We start from the raw sequence: 24,509 nt of genomic DNA, 5'->3' as shown, positions 1-24,509 counted from the left end.
CGATTTCTCAAAATTTGCTGCTTTAGAAAAAGCTGTTCAAGAAAGGCAAGTGGGCAACTTGGCATCTATAGGGTTTGCACTTTGCACTGAAGAACAGCAAGCTCTTTGCTCCGCTTGGTACGTGGTGTTGTCCATGTGATACAGGTTAATATGATGTTATTATTACTGCAAATCCACTACACTGGAGCTTCAAGCTAACAATAAGGGGAAATGCTTCATTTTTAAGTAACAAGGGACTTTCGGAAAACGGGAAATCATTTTTTTAAAATTTGTTATATAGCGCTTTGAAAGCGGAGCCGCATGCGACGCTCGGCTGTGGCGCAAGCGAAGCTCGCGGAGCAGCAAGCATGCAGTAAATTTTACGTATTCCAGATTTTACAGCAGAGCGAAAAAGCGGAGAAAGAAACATAACGAAACGCTTATGTCTGTCTTTGTTTAATAATGGTTTAACTGTGTTCTGTGGTTAAGCAAGCAATAGTAAGGGTTACCGATCACTTTGGCCGTTTTCATTCCGGCCATAGTTTTTCGGCCGCCTGTACTTACTTCGGCCGTCATTCAGTTCGGCCGACGATCACTTCGGCCACAGTACATTTCGGCCGATGCTCATTTTCGTTTGATTCACAAGAAAACGTTACTTGCGATATAAATTTATCGGTTACTTAAAACCATTGTAGCAAAAAAGTGATACCAAATGGCTGCGTTCATATCATTTTGCATGCCAGTTCTTGAAGTGTTACAGTGTTACGTATTACCACTATCATGTGTCCCTTTTGATAACATAGAGCCACGAAGCCTACTGGGAAACTACTGAAGGCTTAACCGTAGGCCACCTAGGAAAAAAAAAGAAACGAATTCTTTATATCGTAAATCACTTAAGAATAACCTGAGAATACCCAGGAAAACAAAAAAAATCAAAGAAAACCTAAGAAAACGTAAGAAAACATAACAAATCTAAAAAAACTAAGAAAAGCTAATAATCCTAAGAAACCAAAGATACTTAAGAAATCAAAAGAAACCAAAAAACCTAAAAAACCAAAGAAACATAAAAACCTAAGAAACCTGAGAGACCTAATAAAACTAAGAAACCAAAGGAACCATAATAAACCTAAAAATCCCAGAAAACCTAGAAAACGTAGGAAACTAAGACACCTATGATGGCCGAAACGTCCCGTTGCCGAAATGAATGTTGGCCGAAGTGAACCTGTGCGGCCGAAATGTAACACAGCCGAAGTGATCGGACGCGAATAGGTCCTATAGGTATACCAACCTGCAGTTATGAGTTTTAGTTTTTGCACTGGCTTATGATTTATCCATCGCATTACTTAATCCGCTCAATTCGCGCGGGGTCTGCTAATTACTCTGTTAAAAACTGGGATATAAAAGTCAGCAATGGTGTTCGTAGTCAAACCGGGATTCGAAGTTAGTAAGCTTTTGTCGGGTAGTCTGCAGCTTCAAAAATCGGAGAATAACAATATATAGGGAGGGAGAACAAGTTCTAAAAATAACCTGTACGAATTTTAACTGATCGGTGACTGATTTGGAAATAAAACAATACGCCGGAAGTTAAGAAATATTGTCCGCGTTTAGGGAAAAGTTTTACAATTCACGAAAAGTTTTACCTTATGTCATATCTGCATAATATAACAAGGCAGTCCAATACGAGTTGGGAGAATTAACATCCAAAAAAACAAACAATGGATTAAAAATGCAGTTGAAAGTCTGGTGGAGGACAACGCACTTGAATTTAGAAACGACGAGCGGATCGACTTCAAGGCATACGATCCATTAGCAGACACAGCGAAAGCAGAGTGAAAAAGATGCGTGCGGTGAGTAGCGAACCACCGCATACTACGGGAAGCATCACCAGTTTAACTTAACGAAAGTGAAAAGTTATTTGAAAACGATAATAACGACAGTTCAACTTAATTTAGCGAACGTGCTAAATACGAAAGGTCACCGTATTACAAATAGGCGAACGAACTAGTAACGCTGAAAGGTCACTACATTACAGTAATGAAAAAGGTCACATAAGCTAGAAAAGTCTCAGCTCTGTACGGGAATAGCCTAATTAGGCGTAATCGGATGAGAATGGAAAGGTTATGATGAAACATTACTATGACTGATTTGTTTTGAATTACAGTGGAAAATGGCCGGGAAAGGTCAAGCGGACAATACAGGAACGACATCAGGTGCTAAGGAGTTTACGGGCTACGATCCGAAATTTCCGGACTGTAAGCGGAATAATATCAGGAAGAACGCTGAATACCCATGTTGGGCAAACGCTAACTGGGTCGTGGCACAAGAAGCCATCCGCGGAAATATGGACGTCTTCCGGACACTGATCACTACAACACATTATCCCAGAGTTGGAGCACCTGACAGGATGGTGATGGAAGACCGATACATACGGGCAATGAAGGATGGTGAGCCTGGTTTGGACGAGACAATGGAACCACCACCATGTTATGCAACGGATACGTACCGGAAGAAATTCGAAGAAGATACCGAAAAGTTACGGTTGCAGAAAATTCAAGATGACCTTAAGGCGCAAACAGAAGCGGATCGCAAACGCGCAGAAGAACGAGTAGCGCGCAATCGGAGAGAGAAGTTGGCGAAAGAAGCAGTTCTGACTATACCTGTAGCGACACTCAACGAAGATGAAGCAAGAGTTAGAGTGCAGTCGCTCATTCTTCAAATTGACGCGTAAACGAAGGATCCGACAGCCATCCGGGGAGACTTGTTTCACATTTTCCTAAGAGAAAATATGCGGCTGGAAAAGGAGAACCGCTGACACCGGCAACCAAGTTGCTGATCGATAAACAGACGGAAGAATTAAGAAAATCCCGCCAAGCTGAGCAAAACGTGATGAAAGGGTTCCGAGGTTTCAAACGCGACACGGAATTTACGCGACCACGATTACCACCAAGAAACGAAAGGTCGCGAGAATATTCACACGAAAGGAATTATGACCGTCATAACGAAAGGTCACGGGAATATTCGCGTAAAGGGACGCGTAACTACCGGAAAAAAAGGTTACGAGAACATTCGCGCGATCGCGAATACCGTGCCGGAAGATCATGGGAACGTTTTGGCGATAAAGTGACTAAAAATAGCATTCAACGCAAGCTGAATACGGCGACAATTTTGGCAGCGACCAGAGAGCGCGAAGAAAAACGCCGTGAAGAAGTGCGCAGAAAAAAATAAGGGAAATTACCGGAAATAGCACTTCGAAATTCGATGATCGCCAGAGGCGCCCAGAACTGATTAAGATGGCATATAATATGGACGATATTGATGACCAAAGAGCAGAAATTTGCCGATATCTCGGTGTCGACATCGAATCGGTCGAAGCGGCAAAGATACTTAGGATACTTTACCAACTGTGACAGTTCTTAACTGACTCGGGGTGTGCATGAGAAATGAAAGAGAGGAGATTCGACCGATTATATATAACCCGCGAGTCATCAGTGTTGCACTATCTTCCTATCCGACAATGTAGCTTAACGAGTTTACTGGATTCGAAATCGTTGGAAGTACCGTTGGATAAACCTGATCCAACTGCGATGACGCAGTTCTCCTACAGTAGTATCCCGGGTATACCTGACCAGTTTTTGTTTTATCCGGGGTCCATATTTTGGTACCTATGGGATAATTTACTGCCTTAGGGTATAAATAACGTGTGGATTAGGTATAGATTTTTATAACGTACATGCAATACCGTAGCAACAATATCTATAAGTAAAAGGGTAATCAAACACGATTACCTGGATAATCAAAACCGATTATTTGAATAATCAAAACCGATTATTTGAATAATCAAAACTGATTATTTGGATGATCGAAATCGATTACCTGGATAATCAAAACCGATTATCTTATGAACGTACAGCACCGTAGTAACGATATACTGATACCAACTAGGTATATAAAGCAAAATGCTCTCACATTGTTTGGTCAGGATTTCCTCGACTAGTTTTAAAACAGTTTTAATATTACCTTATGCCAATAACTGTACAAAGGTTCACTTTTGCAAAAAACGAAGTTGTGGTTTTCTACGATGGAACTAGGGAAGAAGCGCAAGCTAGAAAAAGACGATCTAAATAGCCTTCAAGGATCCGGAACTAGTGAAGCAGGTAGTAGTTAACACGTAATATATAAGTGTGACCATTGTTCATTGTTAGAAACTGGAACAAATAGAAAACAGTAAAAAATGTGACCTGCAAAAATGCAAGTTATGTGCTCGCAGATTTTCCGGATAGCTTTCCTGATAATGTGGCTGATCACATACACATTGCGGATTCCGGATCGAAATTTTGAAAAAAATTTTAACTGCACTCGAAATACTCAGTGAAGGTAAGACGAGTATATGTGTAGCCATGTGACTATCGTTAACTGTAATACTAATTTATAAAGGCCATGGATTTGGAATCCCTACCATTTTCAACTGCACCCATAGCCATCACAGTCGTATTACAGCACGTACTGGATCATGTATTAGAAGGAGTGGCGCCAGAGAGTTGGTTCGTGTGCGCATAGACTCCAAATCATTAAATTATCCAATCTGGACACCACCGATCCGGAGTTCCCAATTGACTGTGCGCCGTTGGATGGCTGAAGTAGAACGGGTGCTAAACTCTTACGAAGAATTTGTCATCGACGAGCATTTCGAAGTGTTTGTACAACACACTGATATTCCTAAAGGCAGCTGCGTGCGCGACGTACCTATATTACTGAAAAGAAGGCTTCAAAGAATGCAGTCCGTTATCGTTATCAACAACCCTGATGAAATATGCCTCGCCAGAGCGCTAGCGGTGAGAAAAGCGTATGCAGACGGAGATAAACTGTGTAGGAGAATCAAACGCGGACAGAAACTTCAGACAAAAGAAGCAAAGGCGTTGATAGGAAAGGCTGGGCTGAGTGAAAGAGAATATACAATAACGGATGTCCCTCAGTTTCAACGAGTCTTTTCCGAATATCAAATAATTATTGTCAGCGTGGATCACGCAAACAGCATTGTCTACAGTGGACCAAAGCAGGAAAAACGCATTGCTTTGCTGCATCACGACCACCACTTTGACCTGTTGAATTCGTTGCCTGCGTTTTTTAAAAGGAGCTATTGGTGCTTCACATGCAATAAGGGTTATAACGAAAGAGCGGATCATAGATGTGAGTCTAACTGCAAATCATGCTTGCGAACGAACTGTGAGTCAGACAAGGAAAGCGTTATTGAGTGCCCGGATTGCCATCGCGAGATTTTTGGTTCGGGTTGTTTAGCTGAACACAAGGTTGGATCGAACCCTCAAAAGAAACATCGGAAAAGCATTTGTAACACGGTATTTAAATGTCGAAAATGTTTCCGTGTGGTATCAAACAGAAATCGGAAGAACGGCAATCAGCACCAGTGCGGAGAATTTTGTTGTCAAGTCTGCAAAGTTCATGACTTACCTGCTACTCACAAATGCTTCATGAAACTCCGTAAAGTAACAGAAGAAGAACTGGAGGAACACAAATCTGCTCGGTTTTATATTTCGATTGGAAACCTATGTTGCCGAAAATGACGAACTGGTGGCAAACCTAGCGGTAAGAAGACTTTCTAGTCGGTATAAGTTTTATGAATAAGACTGTTTATTTATCAAGTTGTTCAAGACGACGACGGTCAGCAATGGATTTTTCCAGAAGAAGGATTATCGTTTGGTAGCGATGTAACGGATCAATTATGCACCTTTTTATTTCATGAAAGGCACAGGGATTACTATATCATTGCTCATAATTTCAAGGTAAGATCGGTGTCATTACCAAAATGACAAAAAATTCTACAGAATATTTGACTTTGTAGGGATTTGACGGGCATTTCATACTTCTCTGGTCACTACGGAAAGGGATAAAACCTTGTGTCATTATGAACGGTGGAAAAATCCTGCAGCTGGATGTGAGTGAATTGAACATCCGGTTTCGAGATAGCTGTAACTATAACCCACAAAGTCTGGCAAATTGGCCAGCAGCTTTTAGCATTCCGGATATTGGCAAAGGAACGTTTCCGCATCGTTTCAACCGTAAAGAGAACTGGGACAAAATCCTGCCTTTTGCGCAACCGGATGAATATGGGTTCTCAAGTATGAATAAGAAAGCCAAAGATTCCTTCATGCGTTGGTATGAGATAGAATCCAGGGAAAAAATTACCTTTTTGACTTTCGAAGGGAAATTGAGGATTACTGCCGGGTGGATGTGACAGTTTTGCGAATATGTTGTCAACAGTTTAGTCGCCTCTTCCCAGATATCAGTAATGGTTTATGCCCTTTTGTGTCGGCGATAATGATTGCTGGTGTGTGCAGTCGGTACTTGAAATAGTTCATTCTTAAACCTGAACAAATCGGACTACTTCCTCATCGCATCCATGCAAAAAACCGTAATCAGTCGGAAATTGCGAAGAAATGGCTGGCTTGGATAGAGCGCGAAGAGGAGTGCGTCATTGAGTCTGTGCTTACCGGGGCCAAACATCAGATTGGACCATATTTTGTGGTTGGGTATCGTGCAGACATCAACCATGTGTACGAATTTTACGGTTGTTTTTACCATGGATGCCCTAAGTGCGAAGCTGCCGAAACTATAAACCCTTTACGGAATATAGCAATGTTCGAAATTTATAATCAAACCAAGGAACGCGAGGAGTACATTCGCAATCAAGGATATGGCTTAAAAACGATCTGGGAGCATGAATTCAACGACCAAATCAAGTCCGATCCGGATCTAAGAGCCTTTGTAAATAGGCTTTTTTTTATTGCGCCGCTAAATCCTGGCGATGCTTTTTACGGTGGTCGGACCAATGCCGTAAAGCTGCTCCATGAGATCAGCGGTGACGAAAGGATTAGCTGCTACGACGTCAACAGCGAATACCCGTATGTCAACAAGAACAAACGGTATCCCGTCGGTCATCCAGCAATAATTACCAAAGATTTTCAAGATATCCGCAGTTATTTTCGTGTGGCTCAGTGCCAAGTGCTTCCACCAGGAAACCTGAAGCTGCCTGTCCTACCGTATCGCTCTGGTGGCAAGATGACGTTCCCGCTGTGCCGCACTTGTGTTGACAAGTATCAGAATTCCAAGTGTGAACACACCGATGACGAGCGGGTTTTAACGGGAACTTGGGGCACCCCGGAAATAAACGAAGCTTTGGACCGCGGATACAGCGTTACAGAAATTTATGAAGTGTGGCACTTTGAAGAGTATGAAGACCATCTTTTTGCCGAATACATCAACAAATTTTTAAAAATCAAAACAGAACTAGTGGATGGCCGGCACATGTCATTACGGAAGACCAGAAACAGCAGTACATATTAGATTTTAAAAAACACGAAAACGTGGCCCTCGATTATGACAAGAGAACACCGAATCCCGGATTGCGTGCCCTTTCTAAATTATGTTTAAATAGGGTAACTGGTAATAAATAGGTAATAAAGTAAAAGTAGTATGGGGGGCAGAATAGCATTATTGCTCTGATTGGTCAGACACGCCTCCTTCTCTGATTGGTCAGACACGCCCCCTTCTCTGATTGGTCAGACACGCCCCCTTCTATGATTTGTCAGACACGCCCCCTTCTATGATTTGTCAGACACGCCCCCTTCTCTGATTGGTCAGAACAGAACCGGACCAAGACCGAGACCGAACTGAACCGAACCGTTCACAGCCGGACTTTACCCCTTTCTTTTGTTTATTTTTCCCCACCCTCTTTTATTCATTATTCAGACAGCATACGTATATGCAGGCACGGCGGTGCATTGTTTAACAAGTAAACCAAAATATAAAATCATTATAATGGACCCATTATCGAACAAAGAAAAGGCGACTGAAAGTCCGGTTATTCTTCCAGTGCGTTGTGTGAATTTCCGCCATCAGAGCAAGAAATTCTGTATATGGCAACGTTATTATGCGGCCAAACTGGGAAAAACGGATCATACGGCCGCGTTTTTTATGAATTCTAAGCGCCAGGCGTAAACATCCCGGGCCAGCCAGTCCAATCCTTTTCAAGCCATCACCGTTAAACCCACGTTCCAAACACCCCGCCCACGGTCCACCATAAATCATTTCCATGAATGCATTCAGGTGTGTGGATTGTAGCCGTACGCCTACTAAATGTACTAAAAAACAGTACTCGTATTTTGGACACCAAAACGCTATAATTCTTGGTGTAATTTTATATATTGTATAGCCCCGAAACGTTCCTATGATTTCTACACGGTTGTCAGACATTTTGCAGAGATGTAATGAGTAACTAAACTATGTGTTCGCTTTCAGTGAGCGCGTGCATAGCTATTTGACCGGGGGCAGCTGTCGGTGGTGACGTAACTGGCGATGAGTCATTTAAACTTTTCTCAGAAAACAGTACTCGTACCTTCACCCCACTGCACCGGCACATCACCGGGCCCCACATCGTACAAGTAGGGTAGCCATGTACTGTATGTATTGCACTGCCACTACGTACAAGCTAATTTATATTGTACGAGTACTGTACTCGTATAGACAGAGCGCGCCAACAGCAAGCTTTCTGATTGGTATCAGAAAGAATCTGGCAGCGCCTAGTGATGTGACTTTTCTCAGAAAAAGCGGCTAATACACTGCACCGCACATCACCGTCTACTGCACAACACGACACCTCAAAGGTATGGTAAACTGTACCGAACCACCATGTATAGGTACTGTATGTATTGTACGATCGCTACTCGGGAACAAATATTATTGTACCAGTACTGTAGTTCGCACTCTTATGGACAGAGCAAGCAAACAGGAAGCTGTCTGATTGAAATCAGATAGCATCCGGCAGCGACTGTAAGCATGCTGTCTGTTCGGTCATATTTTTCTGATTATTTTTCTGATTATAATCGTGTTTTACTTTTACCTATGAGAAATCAGTACAAGATACACATACTGCAAATAACACGGTGTGTGTACTGTACGTTCCAAATATTCCAAATATTCCAAATATTGTACTCTTACCGGTTCCACATTAATTATTACCACTAGTGGGTGCGAGTATGAGCTGTGCGCACCCACTAGTGCGAGTATGAGCTAATAACAAATCTAAATTTGTTATTACATAGCGTCGATAGCACGGTATTAACGGGGCAGTGCAGTCCATTGCACTCACAGTCTACTTGTACAGCGTGTAACACGCGCAATGCATGGATAAGTCAACGGTGCCCAACGGAAAATCTAGTCGGGACTAGATTTACCGTTGGGCAATGTTGCCTTAAAGTGGGCATGTGTTGACTGTTGCAACAAACCAATGCACAACGCTTGCGTTATCTTGGAATGACACATAGGAGCATGAGGCACAGTCCGTTGGGCTGCTTTATCATAAGGCAGTCAGAACTGAAAGTACCTACTGTATGTATTATACTGTCACTACTCGCAAACAAATATAAATTGTACGATTACTGTACCTTGTACTCATAATGGCAGAACGCGGCAACAGCGTGCTGTCTGAGATCAGATGGAATCCGGCTGCAAGCATGCATCCTGTCTGTTCTGCCACCAAACTTTGGGTCAGAAATAACTTATTTTTCTGATTAAAAGTACAGATAAGTTGTACTTAATCCAAAGAAAATTTAGTATTAGGTGCGCATACTGCAACCAACACAGTTTATATACCTGCCTTCAAAAAACATCGGAGGCGAGTAAAGTAGTAAAAGTGTTTTGCTTGAATCGGGTATGAATACATAGAGGTCAGGCAGGCAGTGAGCTGGCGATAGGCTGGCTGCGCCCTGCAGTCGTACACACTTGGACTACCTCTACGAATTACATAAGGCCCACTCATATTCATAATTCGACCTACGTAAAAATCATAATTTCATATCGATAACGAGCATGGGTAGCATGAAAAATTAATAAAAAGATGTGCAATCTGTTTTAAAAAATTCTAAGCGGTTGAGGTTGTAGGCCTTACCGTACGCTCGGGCTCTTATTTACAACTTGACGCTTTTGACGCAAACGTGCCGAAAAGTACTGAATTCTCATGCTGCAGATTTTAGGGAGTCGCATCTCTATTAACTATCTACCTTGCTTCTACCTTCACCGCACCGTACCGCACTGGTCATCGCACCGCAATGGACCACACCGGACCAAGCATCCCGACGCAACGCCCACACATAGCACTGCAACGTACAGGTAAGGTAGACAAATCAGCCACGTACTCTATGTATTGTACTACGACTATGCGCAAAAAAATATATCTTGTACGAGTAGAGTGTACTTTGCACTCATATAGTCAGATCGCGCCAACACCAAGCTGTGTTATTGAAATCAGATCAGCAGCAACTGTGAACATGCAGCCTGCCTGTTCAGTCATGAAACTTTGCAGGCAGAAGCAGATTATTTTTCTGAATAAAACTGCAGAAAAGTTTCACTTGTACCTGTGAAAATTAAGAACTTGGTGTACATACTGCAAACAACGCAGGATTTATACTGGCCTGAGCAAACATTGTAGCAGTACGAGATTGGTGGTAACTGTTTGTATGCAGCCTGTCTGTTCAGTCATCAATCTTTGAAATAAAACGACTTATTTTTCTAATTCAAACTGCAGATAGGACAACTTTTACCTAAGCAAATCTATTACTGCAAACAACACATTTTATATACCGGGCGACACAAGCAATGTAGACATACCGTGACGAAGGTTCAAATCTGATGGGAACAGCCGGCCGCCAGTGTCTTGCAGCATATGTTGTTCGCATATCTATGAACAGATATTTGATAATTGATATGATTATAATTTATATTAATGTCCAGATACCATGCTTCAACCACAAAAGAGAGGTATTTGATATTTTCTCCTGTAATATGTGAAATTATACAATCTGATGCCGTTTCCTGTAATCCGCATAGCGCCACTGCACAAGGGCAGCTGTTCAGTCTCATGCTCAAGAACTGAACTGGTACCGGTATAATATTCCAGTGGATCATCGCTTGAACGCAGTGTGGCAATGTGATTATCAACGATTAATTTCGCTTATTATAATTTATTGCATCAGGTAATTTTATCATATATTTGCACATGTACATCATATATCTGGTTAGGGTACTTTAGTACACGGCTGCACGTCCCCCGAGCTGATCTGAGATCCCGAGAGAACAAAATCGCCAATCGTGCCGGCACAAACGTGATACGACATGTTTTATTTATGAATACAAACAGCAATGTAATGTGTACTCGTACAAGGACATCCTCTGTTCTAAACACTTAATTATAACCACTGGTAGGTGCGAGTATGAGTATGAAGTTGGGAGTTTTACGACGGAAATCGTATAATTCTATTTTAAAACACGTACACTTTTTTCTCACAAAATACATTACAAGTTTCAGCTATCAAAATTTTAAAATCTGCGCTCAAAAACATACTGTTGTGGTAAACGATATTGTAGTTTTTCGTTTGCAAATTCTCATAGGTAATACATAGAAAGCATTGATAAACATGAAGTTTGGTTGTCAAAAATTTGCAATTTTTTTTCTTTAAAATACTACATTAAACTGCATTGCCCTTTTGACGAATCGGTGTCGCAGATGGTATTTTTTCGAACGCATTTTTTGCACATTTATCAAATAATTGGTACAAACCTACTATAGTGAATGTGGTTGTATGGACGCTACACTAACGTTACACACTGGTTTCCAATTTAAAAAATGACCCATCGATACAGTCTAGAACTATAAGAGCGAGTGTGATACTGCAAACAGAAAGGGGAAAAAGTTGCAGACAAAGGCAGCAGAAGAAATAGCTCTTCATTACGTACCGTACAGAGTACTTAGTAGTGATCTTACTTACACGCAGTTCAGATGTCCGGAGATAGAAAATTTCAGACTTATTTCATTATTACGGTAACGGTGCACTAAGGTTGCGATGGCGCTCCACATTCAGCAAGGTACATTTAAAAATGTTTTCATCTGCTGTGACCAATCGGGTGTGGCTAGCGCGATCAAGCAAATCACTTACATAAATCGGCTCTGTCATATGGATCCAAAAGCACACGGACTTAAAAATAGTACGGACTTACTATACTCAAGAAGATATAAAAAACTGTTTAACCTAAGAAAACATAAGAAAGCAAGTTACACTTCTGTATGTAAATACATAAGGGCGAGAGAGGAAATACAGACAGGTTGCCTGCTCACAATCGTTGCTGATCTGACTTTTTTCAGAAAGCATGCTGTTGGCTCGCTGTGTCCATACGAGTGTAAGTTATATTACTCGTACCATAATATTTGTTTGCGCGTAGGCTGTTACCGCACTCTATCTATACGGGTGCAAAGTACAGTACTCGTACAACATTGTATATTTTTGCAAGTAGTGGCAGTACATTACATGCAGCACATGACTGTTTGGTAAAGGAATTGGCTCCGGTCCGTTGCTGTGCGAGAGCCGGTGGATGTGCACGGTACGTCTATATTGTTTTTGCTGACCAGTATGTACTCTAGTTTTGAATGCTCATAGGTGCAAGTAAACTTGTCTGTAATGTTAATCAAAAAATGTTTTATCGTACAATATTAGTACAATATTTGCATGCTTGTACTCGTATACGTATAATTATTTATTTGCGCGTAGAGGCAGTAAAATACATACAGTACCTGACGCTTAGGTGCAGTTTACCATACCTTTGCGCTGCAGTGTAGTGTTGACCCGGTGCGGTGTTAGGCCGTTGCTGTGTGGAGGCCGGTGAAATACGGTGCAGGTATAAAGTACAAGTACTGTTTTCTGTAAGTCCTGTCTTAAAAAGTCACTGTGACTCATCGCCATCGCAGCTGGATCATCAAAAGTCTCATGACTGAACAGACTAGATGCACAGTCACTGACTGATGACACCTGAATTCACTCAGATAGCATGCAGTTGGAGCGCTCGGACCACATGTGTGCAAAGTACACTACTCGTACAATATACATTTTTATGAATAGTGGCAGTACAGTACATGAATTATTCATCTACCCTACCTGTACGATGCCGCGCGGTACAATGTGTGTGCTGGATCAGGTGCGGTGCGGTGCATCATGATGTTGCGCCCCGAGGTGGTGCGGTGCACGGTACTGAATTCGGTGTAATACGGTGTAAAAGGACTGATTGTGTGTGCGGTTTTAGAAATTAAGGTGTTCAAAATTCGTAATTTATTTTTTTAAGAAAAAGTTACGTATTTTAAAATGAAACTGTACGGAATCCTCCAGCTCATACTCGCACCCACTAGTGGTAATAATTAATGTGGAACCGGTAAGAGTACAATATTTGGAATATTTGGAATATTTGGAACGTACAGTACACACACCGTGTTATTTGCAGTATGTGTATCTTGTACTGATTTCTCATAGGTAAAAGTAAAACACGATTATAATCAGAAAAATAATCAGAAAAATATGACCGAACAGACAGCATGCTTACAGTCGCTGCCGGATGCTATCTGATTTCAATCAGACAGCTTCCTGTTTGCTTGCTCTGTCCATAAGAGTGCGAACTACAGTACTGGTACAATAATATTTGTTCCCGAGTAGCGATCGTACAATACATACAGTACCTATACATGGTGGTTCGGTACAGTTTACCATACCTTTGAGGTGTCGTGTTGTGCAGTAGACGGTGATGTGCGGTGCAGTGTATTAGCCGCTTTTTTCTGAGAAAAGTCACATCACTAGGCGCTGCCAGATTCTTTCTGATACCAATCAGAAAGCTTGCTGTTGGCGCGCTCTGTCTATACGAGTACAGTACTCGTACAATATAAATTAGCTTGTACGTAGTGGCAGTGCAATACATACAGTACATGGCTACCCTACTTGTACGATGTGGGGCCCGGTGATGTGCCGGTGCAGTGGGGTGAAGGTACGAGTACTGTTTTCTGAGAAAAGTTTAAATGACTCATCGCCAGTTACGTCACCACCGACAGCTGCCCCCGGTCAAATAGCTATGCACGCGCTCACTGAAAGCGAACACATAGTTTAGTTACTCATTACATCTCTGCAAAATGTCTGACAACCGTGTAGAAATCATAGGAACGTTTCGGGGCTATACAATATATAAAATTACACCAAGAATTATAGCGTTTTGGTGTCCAAAATACGAGTACTGTTTTTTAGTACATTTAGTAGGCGTACGGCTACAATCCACACACCTGAATGCATTCATGGAAATGATTTATGGTGGACCGTGGGCGGGGTGTTTGGAACGTGGGTTTAACGGTGATGGCTTGAAAAGGATTGGACTGGCTGGCCCGGGATGTTTACGCCTGGCGCTTAGAATTCATAAAAAACGCGGCCGTATGATCCGTTTTTCCCAGTTTGGCCGCATAATAACGTTGCCATATACAGAATTTCTTGCTCTGATGGCGGAAATTCACACAACGCACTGGAAGAATAACCGGACTTTCAGTCGCCTTTTCTTTGTTCGATAATGGGTCCATTATAATGATTTTATATTTTGGTTTACTTGTTAAACAATGCACCGCCGTGCCTGCATATACGTATGCTGTCTGAATAATGAATAAAAGAGGGTGGGGAAAAATAAACAAAAGAAAGGGGTAAAGTCCGGCTGTGAACGGTTCGGTTCAGTTCGGTCTCGGTCTTGGTCCGGTTCTGTTCTGACCAATCAGAGAAGGGGGCGTGTCTGACCAATCATAGAAGGGGGCGTGTCTGACCAATCAGAGAAGGGGGCGTGTCTGACCAATCAGAGAAGGGGGCGTGTCTGACCAATCAGAGCAATAATGCTATTCTGCCCCCCATACTACTAGTAAAATTCGTTCCAGTACCCAAAAGGTTTTTTATGATTGCAGTTTTTGGGGACGACTTGGAATGCTAGATAATAAACTGAATACAGTTTATGTGACCGAACCGGACAAGTTTTACGACATGTTGTTGTCTGGAAAATGCCACGTGCATTCTTGGGACATGTTTTCCGAAGACGTTGTCCAAATGACGTACAGGAAAGAAGGTGGTTTTGTGGATCAGAATCCAAACACTAATGTCGTCTTGCGGCGTAGGTCCTATTCTTTTAATTTTCTATTATATACCAAAGCTATGTATTATATTAGTATTATTACAGGTTTACAACATGTTGGGCAAGACTGCATTTATACAAATTTATAGACATGGTCAAGGATCGTTTGCTGTACTTTGACACAGGTATTTTACCGCATGTTAATTTTTATGTCTGTTTAATAAAATAGCAATTTTTCAGACTCAATTTTTTTTGTCTCGAAACCCGGACATGTGGACCTTCCAACTGGTTGTTTCCTAGGAGACCTAACGAACGAGCTTAAACCTGGTCAATATATTACACAGTTCATTAGTCTTGAAGCCAAAACCTACTCGTACGTCACCAACGACGGCGAAACAGTGGCAAAAGTCAAAGGATTCACTTTGAATGGACGAACGAGTAAGCAAATTAATTTTGGTACCATGTTGAAAATATTGGAAACGCGTAGCAGCATTGATATTCAATATCCTGATATTCTTAAGCGCGTAAAGAAAGATTTGAAGATATATACTGCCAGCATGCAGAAACGATTCCAAGTGACCTATGACAAACGTCGTATTATTGATGCGGAATACAACACACTTCCGTAGGGATATACGTCGTTTTGAATTTATTAAATTGTTGAAGCGTGAACTCGACACGTTTCACAGCCTTTTGTAAATCAGAAGAGCATTTTAAGCCCAAAAAATTGCATTTGCCTGGTGGAAACAGCACAGCACGACCCACCTTCAGCTTAATTGCAAGCCCGCTAAACAATTCCGGTGTATATTCAAGCTTAATAAATTCGCTAAATTTTTCGATATGCACACGGTTGGGAAACGTGTGGTTAGCTACAATGTTTACAATGCGATATCCCGAAACCGCACAGGGATAGCCCATATTTACCAACATACCAACAACCTTTTTCATCAGTTCGTGGGACTGGTCCTCCGAACGAGCTCCGTTAACTGTAATTTTTCCATTGCGGTAAAGTTGGCAGTGCGCTTTAAAGGGCTCAATAATGCGCACCAAAAGACCGGAAAATCGCTGCGGAATGTATTGAGCCATTGGTAGCGTTTTCTCAATTTTCTTCAGATCCAGGGTACAGTTTGAATCCGCAACGGCAACGACATTGGTGATTCTTGGCATCGCAGTGGTACCACAAAGCAAAACGAACGGCTTTCGGGCACTTTCCGCAGTGTCGAGACAGGTAGCGAGCTGAGCCTGTGTTATGGTAGGCAGCCCAAGGACTCAAGGTTTTTTACCTCCGGTAAATACTGTTCCAACAACCGGCACTTTTTAGGACCCTTGGCAAAAAAACGCACTTGGCTGGGTCGCCCAATTCGTCGGAAGATGTCTTCCAAGGCGCAGGTCACATGATTGTGCCGATAGTCTCCTTTCGTACTCCACAGTAAACCGTGCGATTGGCGCGCATGTCTTTTCAGCTCGGCGGTGTGCTGGTTCGCAAAACGTGGTAGCGTAAACGTGTACAGGGTTTGTTCCGCTTTGTCCGGGCAGTAAAAGGCGAGGTGCTTGATGTATTTAACACCATTGATAACGAACCAGTCGGTATCCAGTATGCAAGGCGTAGCCATTTCTACTACAATAAAGCAGCAAAAACAAGTGAAAAATTATTCAATAAAGCAACAAAACAAACTTACATCTGTTCAAATGATGCGTTTCGTTTTGAGACCTGATCATTACACTCGTACTTGCTGTACTGATCACATTTCTGTACTAGTAGAAGTAATGAAAACCGATTATCTTTTGTGCTCACACATAATCGAAACTAATTATACAGATAATCAAAACTAGTTATACAGGTAATTCAAACCGGTTATGCAGATAATCAAAACAGGTTGTATCGGTAATCGCAACCGATCATACAGATAATCGAAACCGATTATACAGATAATCAAAACTGGTTACACAGGTAATCACAACCAATTATCTTCTGTACGAGTAGAGGCAATCCAAATTGATTACCTACGTACTCGCGAGACGTGGAAGTATGATTACGAAGCAAGCGGCGGTGACCCTATATAAAGTTGGTGCTGTAGCGTAGTCCCACAACCAGTTGTTCTGCCTTTTCTAACTTTGATTTCTCCACCATGGAATTTATGGATCTGTTGACATCCCAACGACCGCCAGCCGCTTGTTTGTTTGGGCTGGATAAGCTAGTGTTGAGCAAGCTCTGGACCTCGATGTGGCTGGTTTTTTGATTAAACATGGAGATCAAATTCGTGCCAATGTGGGGGGAATTATTTCTGCTGATTATTGCTGAAATGCTGTTTTACAGTAAGACTAACAGAAATGGGTCAGTGAATTTTCTTATTTCATTAAACGCTTGCACATTTGTCGGAGAAGAGCTTCGTCCACCATGGTTGTACTAATGTCGAAAAAAGAATTAACATACTGACAAACCATTTTGTCGTTGCTGATTCGGCTATCCGTAAACAAATGCACAATATTAGTATATGATTCACCACTACAACGTCGTAGAATAAAAAACAAACAGTTTTGTCCATACACAGTACTAAATTCAGACTGAAACTGTTGATTTTGTAGAGTTATTTCATTGGTGGCCGCCAGTAGCGCAAAATGTTGAGAATACCTTGCAAATCATTTCGCGTACGAATCAAACGTTTCAATTTTACCGGCCCGTTCCTGGTACAGCGCAGTCCAATGTTCGCTTTCTTGGTCGGCTGGGTCGGTATTCACTACACATGCTCCTGGAAAAGGTGCCAATGTCGCTGGAACTTGATCGCTGGCGTAGACCCCACGAAATACCGCCGTGGTCAGAGGATTTCCATGGAGTGCTGAGGTAATTTCCTGTGTATTCATGTTGTAAAGTCCGCAATCAGCTGTCGATGCTGATTGATTTCAATAATGCTGTCATAGACCAGCATGCACACCATCATAATGGTACTTTTCAATAGTTTCCCAAAAGACACGGAGACACTAAGGTTTCCTTGCTTTATCAGGGTCAGTGGTCCACGGCCGGTATGTCCTGGAGTCAGGTCGAATCCGAAAATGGTTTATCCGTCGTTATATTGGGTCCGATTGAAAGGCAAGCCGCCTTGCAGGCTGGGTCGGTGTCCCAGAGTGTCTAGTAGCCCGTCGTAGCACTCCGGAGACAAACTGCGGTCAAAATCGGCAGTGTATGGTTTTGTCGGATAGCTTTGGCCGTCAACTTCGACGCTGAATTGTGTATCGTTGAAGTGTTGGAAGTTAAAAGGATTTTTTTTTGCGATCCGTGAAAGTCTTCGCTGTCAACAAAGCCAATAAAGACCACCTTTGGAATCTGACCAATTTGCAAATTGCTGACAACAGTGCTCTGGGTTCGTTGGGGAATGTCCGAAACGCGCATCACTACGCGCTTGATATGGTATTTGACAGTCTTTTTCAGGAGTTCTCCGGCTACGGCAGTCAAAAAATCCGGTGATAGAATGTAGCGGCGGATAGACAAGAGAGCGTTCCGGATAAATGGTTTGAATGTCTTGGTGGTGTCCGTATCCCATACGCGTAGGGCAAATTCCGGTCGGCTAACCACTAGGCGAATGTTGACGGGAACACCAGTACACAGCGGTTTGCTCTGATCAAAAGGGTCCAAAAACAGTTTGCCGGAAAGCTGCACGTACTGGCCGGCATTAAATAGTGCTGCTCGATTTTTTTAACCGTTGTTGGCTGTTTCACTGTTAAAAGACCCCGGGCTGTCGTAATAGAATGCGGCGGATGTCAGTTGGCTTTGTTGGGCGTCCAGTGTGTGAGACAGCAGTGATTCCAAGTAGGCTCGGTAGGGATAAAATGTAGCGGCATCCGAGATCAGTCGGTTGGCTACGGTCACATGGCAAGAGGAGAACAGGGAGTGTAAAAAATTGTTGACTGGTGCCACACTATCCGCTGTCGTGATCAGTTCCCATTCGCCGGTGGTTTCGCGGACTTTAATACCCACTTCTAATTCCAGAATCATATCCGCTAAACTCAGCAGTCCGGAGGTGCTTGGTGGGATGAAAAAGTTGATATCGCCGGCGGAACCATTGTCTGTCAAAACCGTTGTGGGATTAAGCTTTTCGTGTTCCGTGCGCCAGCGGTCCGTTAAGGTGGCTGGTAGTGCAAAGAGCTGGTTCTCCAGTTGCATGGCCGGCTCAGAATTTTCCATCATCAGCATGGCCATTTTTTAAAAGAAATCGGGAATATTGGTTGGCGGTATACGTTTCACTCGAACAACTTTGTGTTGAACTCGTCGCTTCTTTCGAACACCTTCTCCTTCCTGGGTAGCGAAACGTTTTTCTATGGCTGTTCCCGCATGTGAGGCTACCTCTTTAATAGCCCCGGTCGCCGCTTCTTGCAGATTTGGTGTAGCCGCTTCAAGAGCAGCTTTGGCATGAGGTGCGGCTTTCCGTAATATTGGTTGAACAAATCCTGATATTTTGGCAAACAGATTTTTCAAAATCTGCGGGAAACCCGATCCGTTTTGAAGAGTGCCACGGTAGCGAATGAGTGCGCTGCCACCCGTCTGACTCAAAAGGACGTTCTCGTATCGCCAGGGATCCGGCACGTACTCCACCAGAGGCATTTTAGTAAAGTCGTTGCGGTCGAAAATGTAGCTTTACCAGAGATTTTCCAGTTTGGAACTTGGCGTCGTCTCCCAGGTCGTTGGCAATCGTCAACTTTATGGTTTCGAAATGTTGTCGTAATACTGGAACATAGTGAGGAATGTCGAATCTCGCCTCGACAATTTGATTCACTTCTCCTCTAATAGGCACGGAACGTAAAAACTGCGCTGCGGTATCTCCAATCAAGCTGTAGTCGGCCACATCACTGTAGACAAACAGGCTTTGATTGCCCAGAAGAGTGTTGACCGGTCGCTCTGAAATGAAAGTGGTCAGCTTTGGATTTGGAGGCTTGGCTAGAAACGACAGGTACTGGATACCGACGTCTTTTCTCCATAGGAAATGGACCAATAAATGCATTGCTGTTACTCTCCAACGGTACATCCGGTTTTAGAACGCTATGTTCAAATCCCAGCATCTTTTGTATATCTATCGACGAAGGAAGAAAAACGACGGAAACCCGATCGTTGCCAATATTCAATCGGACCCGATGACTGGTGGGGGTCAGCAATTGTACAGTAAAGGCTCTGTCGGCAGTCAGCGCGCTCTTGTCAGCGCGCACGGTATCGTCTACCATGTACGATTCAACTCTTGGTACCAGTGAATTAATGGTCTTCAGTAATAATTCCGCATTTTTGTAATTTCCAGGAGATATAGTAATCTCGTCCGTGTGAACCACTTGGTCAGCAGACTCCAGGAACTTTGCTTCGTCTTTCTTTAACTTGAATTCCCGTACAATGTGGACCTCAATCTTCTGCTCAACGAGAAGAGTAAAAAAGGAGTTGAGGTACTGTAGTTCAACCAGGGCCATTTCCCATTTTCCTTTCAGGATAAAGGGATGCTTCAGTTTGGTCGTCCAGTTGGACGAAGTGTTGCTGGGGTCCGTAGCGATATCGCTCGGCAGCGTCACGTAGAACGGTGCTCCTTCATACATGATGCCTTGATCCAGGAACCGTGTTCAGGTCCGTAACCTAACCAACGTACTAGTATCTTTGGACCACGGCGTGTAATGATGCGGTCAATGGTATGTTCCTTCTGCTCCGGGTGCGATACTTTGGAGAGTTCGTGTTCGTAGAATATCCCTTGGATGGGTTGGTTTTGGTAGTCCAGTAGTCGGTAAACCGGTACGGTATGCGAAATGACTTTACTGATGTAAAAAACCTCCTCCTTAAACCGATACGATACCTTTTCCACCTTGGTTTTGTGCACGGCAATGCGAACCGCATCGCCGACCTTGAACCGAGGTCGCCGCGCCTCTTTAGTAGGATGCAACTTGTTGAATACCGCTAGCGAATTGTCTTGTGTGACGTCAACCGGTCGCAGCCCATGGGTACGATGTTTGGAATGGTTATACGAGTACACCAAGTCTTGCAGTTTGTCAATGTATCGCGTCGACACTCGCGCTCGAAACAAACGAAACATCCGTGTTTTGATGGTGCGGATGACGCGTTCCGCCATGGCGCATTTAATGTCGTCATTTTTCGATGTAAAGAAATGAATCTCTTTTTCTTTCAGGAAGGTCTTGACCGTGGCGTTAACAACTTCGGTTCTTTTATCGTACTGCAATTTTTCCGGTTCACCCAGTTCTTCAAAGGCCTGCGACAAGGCATTTTTGGTTTCTTTGGCCGTTTTGGTTTTCATCGGTTGGATGCTTAGCTTTTTGGAGAAGCAATCAATCACAAAGAATAGGTATTTGTATCCATCATTTTCTTTGGAATATCTCAATAAATCAGCCAGATCCGCTTGGTACTGCTGGCGAAGGTTGGTTACTACGATCCGATTGCGCGCAAAACCTCCGGCGATTTTCTTTGGTCACAGTGTAGGCATCGATCTCCTGCAGAATCTCCTGTGCTTTCTGTTTGTTTGCTCTGATCTTGAGACTTCTTCGAAACATTTCTACGCCTCCAAGACCGCTGGAATCGCGTGGATTGAGGTATCGTTTCATCAGTTTCTCCATCGCTTTTGTTGCAGCACGTTGATACGCAGTTGATCTTAAATATTCGGCAAAACCGCAAAACACTGGGTAGTAGACTAGCCATTACGCCAAGGTTATCCACTGTATTCTGGGCGCACCCGTTTTTTTTGGACGGTACGCGAGCGCAGTTTCCTAACACGGCCTTCAATCTCTGCCGCCTTTCTTTTTCTTCCACATAGAGGTGTGCTTAGTGGGAACAGCGGTCGCCGAGGTCGCTTATGCGGATACGTTGGGTTTGTAGTGCCTTCGGGTTGTCGTTTCTGACCCTTTCTTGGTGCGGTCGGTGGAAAAAGCGCCAGGCGGGGAGTTCTTGGTGGCCGCACCTCTGGGCTCCCGTCTGGATGCCGTTTTAATCTTTTTTGGTAACGACGCAGGAAACAAAGGAATGCGCGCTGATTTTGTTTTGCTGATGTCTTCAAAATCGCTGTCGTGATTCCGCTTTTGTCCTTTGGCGGGGATATCGGATGGGAATAAAGGTTCTCGAGGGTGTTTGGTTGGAAGAGCTTCTTCAAAGTCTTCTGGCTTCTGTCGTTTCTGAGGAGCTGGTTGTTCAAAATCCTGTGTCTCAAGTACCATCGCTTGCGGTGGCAATCGGGAATATTGTTGGAGTACTGGGGGCAGTGGATTTCTTTCCGCAGTTATTGGTAGCGGTTATGTGGTTACGTCTGTGGATTTTCATCAGGAATGGATTTTTGTTCCAAAGCAAGGAAGCGTTCCAGGATACTACTTAGCTAACTGGCTTTTTCATACTCGCTTATATCAGTACGTTGGAGTGTTTGAATTACGAAGGCGTCCAAAGATAGAACGCTTTAGGCTTCTGGGATTTGTAGCTGTTGATTTGTAGCTGCTCATGGAGACGTTTTCCCATAAATCGGCGTGGAACGACAAAGTATTCATCCATTTCCGATAAGAGAAGTCAAGAAACCGGCAATGACTGGTAAGATGGCTCCAATAGATCCGCCTTGCTGAATCAATTTTTGTTTTACTTTCAAGGGGTAGCGTCGTAAGGCAATCAGCTTTAATGCTTTCCGATACCGTTTACCTTTACACTTATCTGCTTCTGCAGACGTTAGGTTGACGGTGTTTTTCACAGTACTGACCGCAACTTCTTCCAGTGCATTAGGCTGCGATTTGGTATAGGTAGCTCACAAGGACCTTCCGTTGCTTTGGCTTCAGGTGCTGCAGCGTGATGATGAAGGGAGCTAAGGCCTTTAGCCTTTCCGACATTTTGGTAAACTGTTTGTTGCGTTCCGGTTAAGATAAATCAGCATTCGTACACCCGGTAAAACATGAGATCGTATCCTTAAATAATCGGGTCCTTAAATAATCGGGGCACATTGGGCGTTAGTCCAAAACCAAAGGTTGATAGGGCTCCGATGTTACTTTGTTGTATGCGTCGACCAAATGTTTCAGTCCGGTTCGACGTGCCAGTAATGCGATTTGATTGACATCCCGGACGTTCTTAAATAGTATCAAGTACTGCGAATTGAGTGTGATGTCACGCATGGATTTTCCTCGTTTGTACAGATTTTGCAGAAGCAAAATGACGGAAACGTTCTTATGATGAATTCCACGGGTAAACAGGTCCGAACATCGAGCATCTTTGCACAGGTCGGTAGCCAAATCGTCGATAATAACCAAGGTACGAGCCTTACTGTCAACTGACTGCAAAACTGAAGAGTTCGTCCAGACCGTGCAAGAATTCTACTTGAGAAACCGGTTTCTGAAGATTCTCAAATCCCTTCTGCCACTGGCCGTAACAGTATAATATCCGTGTTGGTTGTTGATCAAAAACGGAGGTACTGTTTCTCAGGAGCGTGAAAACAAAATTTGTTTTACCCGACATCGTTGGCCCACAAATGCACATAACGGTGCGCAAAAGCGCGGATAATCATTCATTATACTGAACATTTTTCAGCAAGAAAATTAATGCGCGTACATAGTTTGCATACCAGAAATGTACCACTTAAATAGACAGTAATCAGGGTGGATTACTTTTAAATAACCTTTAACAAAATGTTGGCATTACTTTTATTATATTAATAACAAAACATAACAAAAAGTAGGAAAAATCTTGAACTACTCGTGGACAATACACTGGGCTAGGCTATTTAAGGGATGCTTGTATGCCTGATTAATACCATCAATTCACAATGGCTAACCTTCAGCACATGTTGTGCTACGCGCGTAACCTTGAGCAAAAATGCGAAAAGGCGATATTAATCAATCTTTACGTTGTGTTTTTCGTAGTTTTTGCTGCGTTTGTTGTCACTGAAGGCATTGGAAAAATTATCCAAACCGACCACTGGAACAACACTATACGAAACCGAACAGCTGAACAGTTTGACGTTTCAACTGTTAGGTAAGTATATTGCACTACTGCAACTGAAAATATAAGAATTACAAATAAAAATAAAAACAAAAAAAATTTTACCCGATTCTTATGTCCTGATTATTCTTGCAGCAAAAATGCGACGGTTGGAATTCTGGGAACTGTATAGGAAGGAGCGCTTATTTCAACCATTTATTACGGTCATGCCAATGGTAGCATAGCAGACTGGAACAGTTCTCCTAGACGTAACTGGTTTTCCAAGATTATTTGTCGGTGCAGCACAAAGCACGGTGTGGATTTTGATTTTGAAATTACAGAAATTTCAGCAGTGAAGTAAAAACTACACTACGAGTGTTTTGTTCCACGGTGATTCATGTATAAAAACTAACCGGTTCTGATAACCTCCACTTGTACAGAGGTAAACCGTTATGATTACCTCAGCTAGTACAATTGTAATCGGTTTTGATTACCTAGGTAATCCGTTTGGATTGCTTAGGTGATCGGTTTGGATTACCCAGGTTTTCCAAACACAACCATCCGATCATAATAGTTGGCTAACGCGTGCGGGTAGTGGGCGGTGGCTGTGCTTCCTCTTCCCTGACAGAAT

General features: G+C 42.9%; 2 protein-coding genes and 2 long non-coding RNA genes across 15 annotated transcripts in view; 3 read left to right on the top strand and 1 right to left on the bottom strand.

The window, feature by feature from the left end:
* The window catches only part of LOC129587159 (uncharacterized), a 28,039-nt gene extending 15,835 nt beyond the window's left edge, over positions 1-12,204 (bottom strand). Inside the window, exons 1-5 of one of the 11 annotated variants that reach the window (XR_008690267.1) lie at positions 11,985-12,204; positions 10,660-10,729; positions 10,080-10,148; positions 9,646-9,785; positions 9,438-9,522 (exon numbers count right to left, since the gene is read on the bottom strand). Coding sequence is in view for 4 of the 11 variants with exons in the window: in XM_055480773.1 (XP_055336748.1) it covers positions 9,438-9,522; positions 10,080-10,148; positions 10,660-10,729; positions 11,985-12,002 (242 nt within the window). In the remaining 7 variants the exon portion in view is untranslated. Of the gene's footprint in view, positions 1-9,437; positions 9,523-9,645; positions 9,786-10,052; positions 10,149-10,659; positions 10,730-11,816 lie in introns of all 11 variants that reach the window. The other 10 variants (XM_055480771.1, XR_008690269.1, XM_055480773.1 and 7 more) reach the window with 10 other exon arrangements.
* LOC129587158 (uncharacterized) lies at positions 3,991-10,072 on the top strand. The gene is made up of 6 exons (XM_055480770.1): positions 3,991-4,133; positions 4,247-4,353; positions 4,414-5,580; positions 5,638-5,777; positions 5,837-7,223; positions 10,019-10,072. The coding sequence occupies exon 3, from the start codon at positions 4,608-4,610 to the stop codon at positions 5,556-5,558; it is 951 nt and encodes a 316-aa protein (XP_055336745.1). The 5' UTR covers positions 3,991-4,133; positions 4,247-4,353; positions 4,414-4,607; the 3' UTR covers positions 5,559-5,580; positions 5,638-5,777; positions 5,837-7,223; positions 10,019-10,072.
* On the top strand, positions 10,793-24,494 carry LOC129587161 (uncharacterized). Of its 2 annotated transcripts, XR_008690276.1 has the most exons (6): positions 10,793-11,024; positions 14,798-15,000; positions 15,067-15,146; positions 15,202-15,399; positions 23,821-23,932; positions 24,035-24,494. It is a non-coding gene; the product is annotated as an uncharacterized LOC129587161 (long non-coding RNA). The 2 variants fall into 2 exon arrangements; XR_008690277.1 differs by lacking the exons at positions 10,793-11,024; positions 14,798-15,000; positions 15,067-15,146; positions 15,202-15,399 and adding an exon at positions 21,807-22,507.
* Positions 17,081-21,046, top strand: LOC129587162 (uncharacterized). The gene is made up of 4 exons (XR_008690278.1): positions 17,081-17,277; positions 17,548-17,803; positions 17,964-18,320; positions 18,389-21,046. It is a non-coding gene; the product is annotated as an uncharacterized LOC129587162 (long non-coding RNA).
* Positions 24,495-24,509: the final 15 nt, after the last annotated feature.

Source organism: Paramacrobiotus metropolitanus, unplaced genomic scaffold, assembly GCF_019649055.1.
Source record: "Paramacrobiotus metropolitanus isolate TYO unplaced genomic scaffold, Prichtersi_v1.0 Parri_scaffold0000023, whole genome shotgun sequence".
NCBI classification, from domain to species: Eukaryota; Metazoa; Tardigrada; class Eutardigrada; order Parachela; family Macrobiotidae; genus Paramacrobiotus; species Paramacrobiotus metropolitanus.
Note: the sequence above shows the minus strand (reverse complement) of the source record. Positions and strands in the feature narration are given on the sequence as shown.

Bases quoted from the DNA above. Each gene is read 5' to 3' on its own strand.
- LOC129587158 (XM_055480770.1), top strand. From the start codon at position 4,608: ATGGCTGAAGTAGAACGGGTGCTAAACTCTTACGAAGAATTTGTCATC.